The sequence below is a fragment of the Notothenia rossii genome (genome assembly GCF_949606895.1).
Source record: "Notothenia rossii genome assembly, chromosome: 4".
NCBI lineage: Eukaryota > Metazoa > Chordata > Actinopteri > Perciformes > Nototheniidae > Notothenia > Notothenia rossii.
Window position 1 is genome coordinate 4,808,535 of NC_136902.1, and position 10,152 is coordinate 4,818,686.

The 10,152-nt window shown below is 39.9% G+C and overlaps 1 protein-coding gene across 5 annotated transcripts in view; it reads right to left on the reverse strand.

The window, feature by feature from the left end:
- The window catches only part of ptpn18 (protein tyrosine phosphatase non-receptor type 18), a 94,820-nt gene that overhangs the window by 20,781 nt on the left and 63,887 nt on the right, over positions 1–10,152 (reverse strand). For all 5 annotated transcript variants that reach the window (XM_079674478.1, XM_079674475.1, XM_079674477.1 and 2 more), the window contains 3 exons: positions 9,367–9,456; positions 2,587–2,695; positions 1,990–2,066 (listed from right to left, as the gene is read on the reverse strand). In XM_079674478.1, the coding sequence (XP_079530604.1) occupies positions 1,990–2,066; positions 2,587–2,695; positions 9,367–9,438 (258 nt within the window). In that variant the 5' untranslated portion in view covers positions 9,439–9,456. The remainder of the gene's footprint in view (positions 1–1,989; positions 2,067–2,586; positions 2,696–9,366; positions 9,457–10,152) is intronic.

Below are 10,152 nucleotides of genomic sequence, written 5' to 3' on the forward strand. Positions count from 1 at the left end.
TCGTGAGGCCTTCTAACATGTTTTTAAATATAACTAAGTTTATAGTTGAAGAGTTTGTAAATTAACATGAACTGAAGCTGTTGCCTGGCAACGCAATTGCACAACGTCACATCCGTTAATTCCACAACCACACGCATGGATTAACATCGATTTAATACATTAATGTAGCCTTTGTTTCTGCTAAAAGAGGTGTCGACCAGCTGGGGCAACAAGAAAATCGGCGTAATCGAGTGTGACTATTACAAAATAAATCATTATTATATTAATATTGACAATAACAACCGACCGTCGGGGTAGCATTTGCTTGGAATTTCCGGGTATTTCTCCACTGGTTAACAATGCCGTGTAACTGTCACGTTTGAAGGGACGAAATCGTGACATCTTCCCGTCTCCCAGCAGGGTAAATCGTCACATAGATATGATCGAAGTTTTCAAATATCTCCAAAACATCATGCCCACTACAACGGGATTATAACACCAGGACTCGTGGACACTGCCTCAAATTGAATAAACAGTACTCAAGACTGGCTATCCGCCGCAACTTTTTCAGCCTGTTTGTGGTTGACTTGTGGAATGATCTGCCAGAAAGCGTTGTCACACCCAAGACGGTTAACTGTCTCAAGTCCCGCCTCGACCATTACTGGTCAAACATCTCCTCACTTTGGACTATGTGACTGTTGCCAGCATCCATAGTAAATAAAGAATCAGTGATCTACTTATTTATTTATGAGCGACTAAAAGACCTTAGGCCCATTACAGCCGTATCCTATTGATTGACATGGTTTACTCTCATTTTTACCACCATCGTTCCCCTCTGGCTAGAAAGCCTCGTCTCCTGCTAGCAGAACTGTTTAGACTTCTTTGAGCCTGCAGACATTCAGAAGGCAGGAGTCAGGTTTAAATCCTATCAAACCTGAATTGTATGTGTGTTTATGTAATCATGAGGATTAAAGGATATGGCGGCTCTGTAGTTTTCCCACGAAAAGGTCAAAACCAACATTGAGTCTTCTCTCTGGGACTCCATAAAATCACACCAGTAAGGACAAACAGATGAGAATGCTGCGTGGGGTCTGGGTGCCGTGTTGGCGGGACGTTGCGGGGCTCGCTGCTCCGCCCTTTGAGGTTCGATGAGCGGACAATGTGAGCTGGACTACTGCTGCTGCGTGGGGTCTGCGAGAGAGGGAGACACCGCGGAACTCAGCCTGAGCACACGCACACACACACACACACACACACACACACACACACACACACACACACACACACACACACACACACACACACACACACACACACACACACACACACACACACACACACACACACACACACACACACACACACACACACACACACACACACACACACACACACACACACACACACACACACACACACACACAGCCAGGCTGTTCGCCACACAGTTCGCTGTGTGTGTGTGATGAGCTCCACGGATTGGTCCATTTGGTCGTTACGTCACCGTGACCAGGAAGAAAAAAACGGAAAAAGAGAAATGTCCAACGAGGCGTGCTGGGGCAGCATAGACAGAGTTTTAATCGCTACTGGGTGTACTTTGAGGGTTTGTGAATCTGCAGACCGTTTACATGCAGAACAACCTTCATAAAACACAAGGGGACGGGTGATAACCGGAAAAGCATGAGATCGGACCTTTAAACTTGCACTGCATCTTTTCTTTCCTGAGGAGCCCCTAAGGACACACTTTTACATTACATGTCCCTTGTTAGACACTTTTATCCAAAGCTACTTACATACTCAATACTGTGGACAATCCCCACAGGAGCAGTTTGGGGTGAAGTGTCTCAGGGACACAACGACATGCTGACTGCAGTGGGGTTTGAGCCTGCTATCCTCTGATTCGAAGTCCATCACACTATCCACTGAGCCACAGCCTCCCTACATTATACTTGTATACATACACATAATGACTGTTTGATGGTTATGATTAGAAAAGAACCCAAAGCAGTTTACCTTGATGAAGCTGGCATTGATGTAATCAGAGTCAGTGTCTGCAGTGAGGAGAGACAACACCACCCGAGACTGGTCATCTACACACACACACACACACACACACACACACACACACACACACACACACACACACACACACACACACACACACACACACACACACACACACACACACACACACACACACACACACACACACACACACACACACACACACACACACACACACACACGAAGAGGGTTATGAGTGTTTCATATGTAGTTTAAAATGTTCCATTAGCCTTCAAAATAAAGTGTGTAGCAAAAGAAGGACAGAAATGGCTGCTACGACAATGTTTACTGACGAAGTACAGCGAGAAAGAAAGGAAGAGGAAGGAAGGAAGGAAGGAAGGAAGGATGAAAGAAGTAAGAAAGAAAGGAAGGGTTTGAGGAGCGACAGAAGGAAAGAAGAAGGAAGAAATGATGGAGGGAAGGATGGAAACAAAGGATGAAAGAGGGACGAAGGATGGATGAAAGATGCAAGGAATAATGGAGGAGGCAAGAAAGGAACAACAGGAAGGAAAGAAGGAACGAAGGAAGGATTAGGATGTGTCCTACATGGCAGGATGTCCTTGTATCTGTTCTTCTTGATGTTTTCCTTCAAAGCTCCGTCCTCCGTGGTCAAACCGAGCTCTCTCTTAAACACAGAGGTCTGTGAACGCACCGTCTGCAAGCAAACACACACACACACACACACACACACACACACACACACACACACACACACACACACACACACACACACACACACACACACACACACACACACACACACACACACACACACACACACACACACACACACATAAAGAGGGTTACTATTGAACACAACATTTCTGATAAAAGAACGTATTGCACATATTATTGGGAACGAGAAACAATATAAAAAACACAAACAACATATCTTGTTATTATATGTTTTTAAAACTGTTCATTAACTATATTTTAGTTATTTTTTGTTCTCAATTTTTTTATTCATTGTGTTTCTATTATATATTCAGTTGTGACAATACATTTGTAAGTGAAGTCATACACGTAAAATTATTATTATTAGATTTGATTAATCTTTTACAATTATTATAATATTTATTTTGCTGTTATTGACATTATGTTTCCTCATATGGAAAATGAACGCTGCAGCCTCATGTATTGATATCTTTCAAAGTGATGCTTCACAATAACACATTTGAAACAATCACAGCACACACACACACACACACACACACACACACACACACACACACACACACACACACACACACACACACACACACACACACACACACACACACACACACACACACACACACACACACACACACACACACACACACACACACACACACACACACACACACACACACACACACACACACACACACACACACACACACACACACACACACATCCTTATTCGGGGCAGTAGTGAGGATTAGTGGAAGCGGAACAGTTCAACATAACGGTGGTTTCAGGGGGTGTTTCTTTACTCCCTCTGTGAGGCACTTCGGGACAACAAGGACGTTTCTCAGCAGATTAATAATGAACTAACCTGAGATAGCAGAATGAGGAAGCAGAGTGTTGACTAACTGACCTCCACTGCCACACAGGAAGCAGCAGCTAAACACATCGCATTGCGTCTTTTTTGAAAACCAACTCAGTGTTTTATTCCCCCGCTCACAAAACCATGAGGGTTTAAAACCTGCGAGATGTTTCAGGGGAGACGAAGTACCTTTTATTAAACAATGAGGTCGTCACATCCTCTGAAACATGAGAGTCTGCAGGAAAGAGGAAGTGAAAATGAATTCAACCTGGAGCTGTAAGACACCTTTTGTTTCAAATAAAACGTTGGACTTATCGGAATTGTATTTAAGGAACTGAGGACACTTTAAAAAAAAAATCTTGCAGGATAGAGCACAGTGCAGAACGTAAGCGCCACATTACATTAACATGACATTAACATTACATTAACATCACATTAACATTACATTAACATTACATAATTTAAAGACATCAGCAAATTAGGCATGTAGGATTTAAAATAAACATTATATAGGCAAATAAGTTGTATAAGATTCAAGAAAGAAGAAACCGAAATAGACATGGACAAATGTGTTCAGGTAAATGGAGAACAAGTTAACTACAGTGGGGGAAACTTCTGTAGCAATGGAGAGTCAGGACTCCGAGAGCTGGAGCTTTGAAGGCAAACACTGACGGTTTATTTGGAGTTACGGCCGGAGCATTCACAAGACATTAAACACGTAAAAATTGTTTATTTGTTTATGGTTTATTTATTTTTTACGGTGTGTCACGAGTTGACACAGCGGTTGCCAAACCAATTCTGAAGAACTCTTTCTGCAGCTCGAGGTTTTAACTAGTTCAGAGTGTAATAATCAACATTCTTCATCAGTGAGACTAAACAATGATGGACCCTGAATCTAACTAGAGCTCTCGTCCATCGGAAAGAATGTGCTCCAGGGATCCTTCGTCCCTGAACAGTAAACTACCTCATGGCGGCTTGTGCTCGGTCATAGACTGGCAACAGCAATGCGCCCAAGCTGCTTCTCCTTAAGAGAGATAGGAGCAGAACCCAAGGCCGTAGACCTAGGCCACAGGAAAGGAGACAGTGAAGAGAGAAAACTATGAACTGGGTCGAAGGTTGAATATCTAAGCAAATTATTCCCTAACACTATATATTAAAATAAGCTAAAATAATATACAAATAAAAACTGTACAGTGGAATAAAATACTGCTTTTTGTACAAATAAATAAATATATGAGCTGCAAACAGAGCTAGTTCTAAACATATGAAGGTGAAGGCCCAATTCCAATTCATCCTAAAGACAACAGGATGCAGTATCACAGGAAATAGATGGCTCCAGATGTATTGTTTTTAAAGTTACTGCTTTACGGTTCGGGTTAATTTGATCAATTAGTCTGCACGGTTATTGATATGCATTGAGTATAATATGATTTAGCCATCACATGCAGTTTGTGGGTTGATGAGGGAACTTTAGTTTACACAGTAATGGGAATGAAGGAAAAAGGTGGCCTAATGTAGTTTGTGTTAAATTATTCTTATAATGTTACTGCAGAGATGTTTCATTATAATGTTTGAAGTCATATGTTCTTTACCTGGAGAGTTTATTGTTGGCGTTGGCTAGATTTACATAAATAATACAAAGTGAAGTTAAACAAACAAATGATGATGTGTAATTATACATAAACTACTAAATAAAGGTATTTAAATAAGCTTGTGTTCCTGTAACATTAAAGTAGAATAGAGACACATTAATAGACACATACATTCGCAATATAACTCATATTATGCTCTGGGATACGATAAGGACATTCCTGGATTCAAACCATCTTGGCGTCTCCCCTTTACACAGAAACAGGTGAGACGAATGAAGAAAGTACATTTAGAACCGAAGGACACATATATATGCATTTATTTATTTATTAATAATGAAAGTATGTCTAGGTTATGAAGTTAATCATGTAATAATAAAACACCATGTGCATGCGTAGAATTTAATTGACACTGTAACCCCCTTACATGTAAAATATATAAATATTTTAAAAAAAGTAATAGACACATGAATGCATCTTTATTAAATGAGCCATTCTGCAAATTGGGTATTTTAACTTTTTGTCTATTTTAATGCTATTTAAAGAGATCTTACTTCCACCACTGTCAGTATGAAGGTTTAACAGCCTGCATGCATGTAAAGAAACATGCGTGGTCAAATTCTCACTTCCTACTTCTTAAAATATCAAAGTCATTGCAGAAAATAAAGCCTCGCCAGCAGCAACCGCTCTCGACATAACTACATAAAGATCATATATATAATGGTGCGGTGAGAGAGAGAGAGCAGAAATAACCTGCAGCTTGTTCTCCGTCTCTGTTTGAGTCACTCAGTAAACATTGGCGTCTGGTTTCTAGAAACACTTCGAGTTTATTTTCGTCACCACGTATTCTGTCCTTATTTACTGTCTGCTGACCAAACGGCAAACGGCTGCTTCGTCTGAATCCTTCTTTTTGTTTTGAAGCACAATTGCACTGACAGTTTATGTGCTCTATTGTCCACCCAGGTCATTATCCCGGACTACTTTTCCAAAATATATTCTCAACACTTAAATAGATAATCATAACATTTGAAAAACAACTTTTACAGTCTTTTAAAGCGTGTCTCCTGCAAATACAGCAAAGTAGAAACTGTGTAAAAGTATTACAAAGTATTTTGTGATGAATGAAAACTGATGTTTGTTGTCAACAGCTGACGTTAAAATGACCTGACGTATGTCTGCGGATTGATATGACTTCACATAGTCCCTTATTACTCCTTAGCAACGGTCTGTTTTCCTTCGCAACAGTCTGTCCTCCTTAGCAACGTTCTGTTCTCCTTAGCAACGGTCTGTTCTCCTTAGCAACGGTCTGTTCTCCTTAACAACAGTCTGTTCTACTTAGCAACAATCAGTTCTCCTTAGCAACAGTCTGTTCTCCTTAGCAACAGTCTGTTCTCCTCAGCAACAGTCTGTTCTCCTTAACAACAGTCTGTTCTCCTTAGCAACGGTCTGTTCTCCTTAGCAACGGTCTGTTCTCCTTAACAACAGTCTGTTCTACTTAGCAACGATCAGTTCTCCTTAGCAACAATCTTTTCTCCTCAGCAACAGTCTGTTCTCCTCAGCAACAGTCTGTTCTCCTTATAAGCGGTCTGTTCTCCTTAACAACAGTCTGTTTTCCTTAGCAACGGTCTGTTCTCCTTATAAGCGGTCTGTTCTCCTTAGCAACGGTCTGTTCTCCTTAGCAACAATCTCTTAGCTGAGTATTAACAACCTCTGGAATGTCCAAATTGACGAATCAGAATTAAATATTCAACTAAGCCGTGTAATAATAGAGAATATAAAGAGTTTAACTTCAACGCAAACCTACACAGACGTTTTAATTATCCTGTCTGTTAAGATCTTAGTTTCCAGGTAAGATTAAGAAGCATGAAATTCAAAGTTGTGGTAAAAAAATCTAAACTATTTTCACGTGTAATTGTTTTTCTTTCCTTTAATCTTTATTGGACATATTTAATTTCTTATGTTTCTTCCTCTTATTTGATATTTGATGGCACATTTGTCCTTTCTTATGTTTATATAATATATGTTATTAAATACATTTTCTTCTATTTTATTAATTCTAAAATGGGACAACTGTCACAAAGTTTCCCCCTGGGATACGTAATGTTTTCTGTATCTGATTAAAAACAAGAACATTTTTTACTTTTTGTGTTTGATATTTTAGGATAAAGGAGTAATCTGCAATCGCAAAGGTCTTGTTCAACTTTTAGGACAGTAAAAAAACACATGTTTCCACCGGACCTTGGCAATTAAAATCTAACACACACTTAAACTATATTCAAAATTTCGCAAAATACTCTAAGGCACATAAACAACTAAAATGTCTATATTGTAATTGCATAGTCCTGTTGAAGACGTGATATCGAAACACATCAGAGGTCATTTTAGTTCAAACATGGCAATGCAATTACATTAAAGGCTTTTTAATTGTTTAAAGATATATTTGTATCTACATGTATCCTTATCCAAAGTGTACATGATACAAACTTAGTTTACATCCTTGAAGCACTCCTGAAAAATGTGGTGTATTTAGACCTAGCATGCTTTATTAACTTTGAATACACAGCTTAGTTCAATACTCAAAGCTGAATTTCCAACATTCGGCAGTCCGCTCTTTTTCGATAGCAGACCGTTTCCGCTCTGATCCCCTCTCCTCTCCTGCCCTTGTATCCTTTCCTACCCTCCTCACATTGTTTCCTCCTCTTCTCTCCTTGTTTCCTCAACCCTCAGCTCCTCTACTCCTCGTCTTGTTTCATTTTCACCTCCACTCTCCTCTCCTCCTCTCCTATAACTGGACTTTTCTTCACACTCCACATTCATAATTAACTTTACATACAATTCCTTGCACACTTAATGTAAATAATATCCTACTTTTAAATGTGTCAGATTTCTATCTTTCATGGTCAACTTTTATATATTTCACTTTTTAGTTTCGTTTTCTTTTCTATTTCGAGATATTTTATGTTTGTTTATTTTCTACCCTTTTATATTTTCACATTATGTGCCTCATTTTAACATCCTGCTGTGACGAAATGTTTTCCCAATTTGTGATCAATAAAGTGAATCTTCTCATGTCTATCGCTCCATTCCTTATTTACTTAATCATCTTACATTAAATTGAGTCGGATAGATTATACGCGCAATCAACATGAACTGGACAAGAGAAGACAGACTCAGTAAAACATGCAAACGTAAACAAAGCAGCTCCATGTCACCGACTGCAGATCATTTGAATGGAGACACTAAAACACATTCATCTAAAACAGAAGCCTTTTCCAGGAACACAAGAGAGTTAATCCCAACTGTGTGTGTGTGTGTGTGTGTGTGTGTGTGTGTGTGTGTGTGTGTGTGTGTGTGTGTGTGTGTGTGTGTGTGTGTGTGTGTGTGTGTGTGTGTGTGTGTGTGTGTGTCATTAGGTAATGCGAGCATAAAGAAGTGTGTATTTGTAAGTGTGTGACATCGTATTTGTGTTTCAGCATATAGACAAACCACAAACAAGTAAAGTAAGAGGAAGCTGCAACAAACAGAAGAGTGTGTGTGTGTGTGTGTGTGTGTGTGTGTGTGTGTGTGTGTGTGTGTGTGTGTGTGTGTGTGTGTGTGTGTGTGTGTGTGTGTGTGTGTGTGTGTGTGTGAGAGAGAGAGTGACATTTCATACATTTACACACATTAACCTCAATAAACCAGGGCTGCTCTTATTTCACTTCACTTCTACAGTAGGTCCTGAATTCTCATGTGACATTTAGGGAGATTTTTTTATCTAAATATATTTATTTATTAACACAAATGCAGAAGCTGTGCACTCTTTTTATGCAATATGTATTGAAGTATATATCATTTCATAGAAGTTGATAGGAACTAACTTATTTTCCTTTTAGTTCTGACTCAAATACAGATATAGTTGTCTTGCAAAAGCTCTGCAAATCTGTCAGCAGTACGCCGAAATGGAAACTAACACGCATTTAATTGTTGCACCTTGAGGCTGTGAAAAAATCACACACACACACACACACACACACACACACACACACACACACACACACACACACACACACACACACACACACACACACACACACACACACACACACACACACACACACACACACACACACACACACACACACACACACACACACACACACACACACACACACACACACACACACACACACACACACACACACACACACACACACACACGTGTAAACTCACATTGTATTCCTGATCCAGAGTGGCTGGATCCTCAGCCTTCAGAGCAGAGAGCAGCGAGGGCAGCAGCTCCATGTTGCATCAAAAACACATCTGAAAAAAAGCACATCCGACACCTGAACTGACGTCCTCTGAGTGTGTGTGTGACGTGTGTGGCTGACCAAACCCAACCTCTCTCTCTCTCTCTCTCTCTCTCTCTCTCTCTCTCTCTCTCTCTCTCTCTCTCTCTCTCTCTCTCTCTCTCTCTCTCTCTCTCTCTGACTGTACGGTTTCTCTTCACTTCTGTGTCTCAGTTTTGCGTGATAGTTAATAATTGAACTCTAGATAATAATGCACCTCCCTCCCTCCCTCTCTGTGCGTGTGTGCGTGTGTGTGTGTCTGCACTAGAGAGAACAAGGAAGTGTGAAGAAACTTTAAATGAATTGACAGAAAGTGTAAGATAACACACACAGGTGTCTCATTATATGTCATACACCAATATGTAGTATGACATATGAGACACCTGTGTGTGTTTGCAGGCAGCATACAATGTTGAGGTACTTGGACTGTACTTGAGTATTTCTATTGTATACTGCTTTGTACTTCTACTCCACTACATGTATTTAATATCTTTAGTTACTTCACAGATGTGGATGAATGATGTGAAATCTAATCAAGTGTTAAATCAGACTTTAGTTCCACCTGGAGTAAATCCACCAGCTACCCTGCAGTATACAAAGTCATTCAGACTAGCTGCACCTTTACCAGCTTTGAGAACACTTTCATGATCAATCATTATAAAACATATCA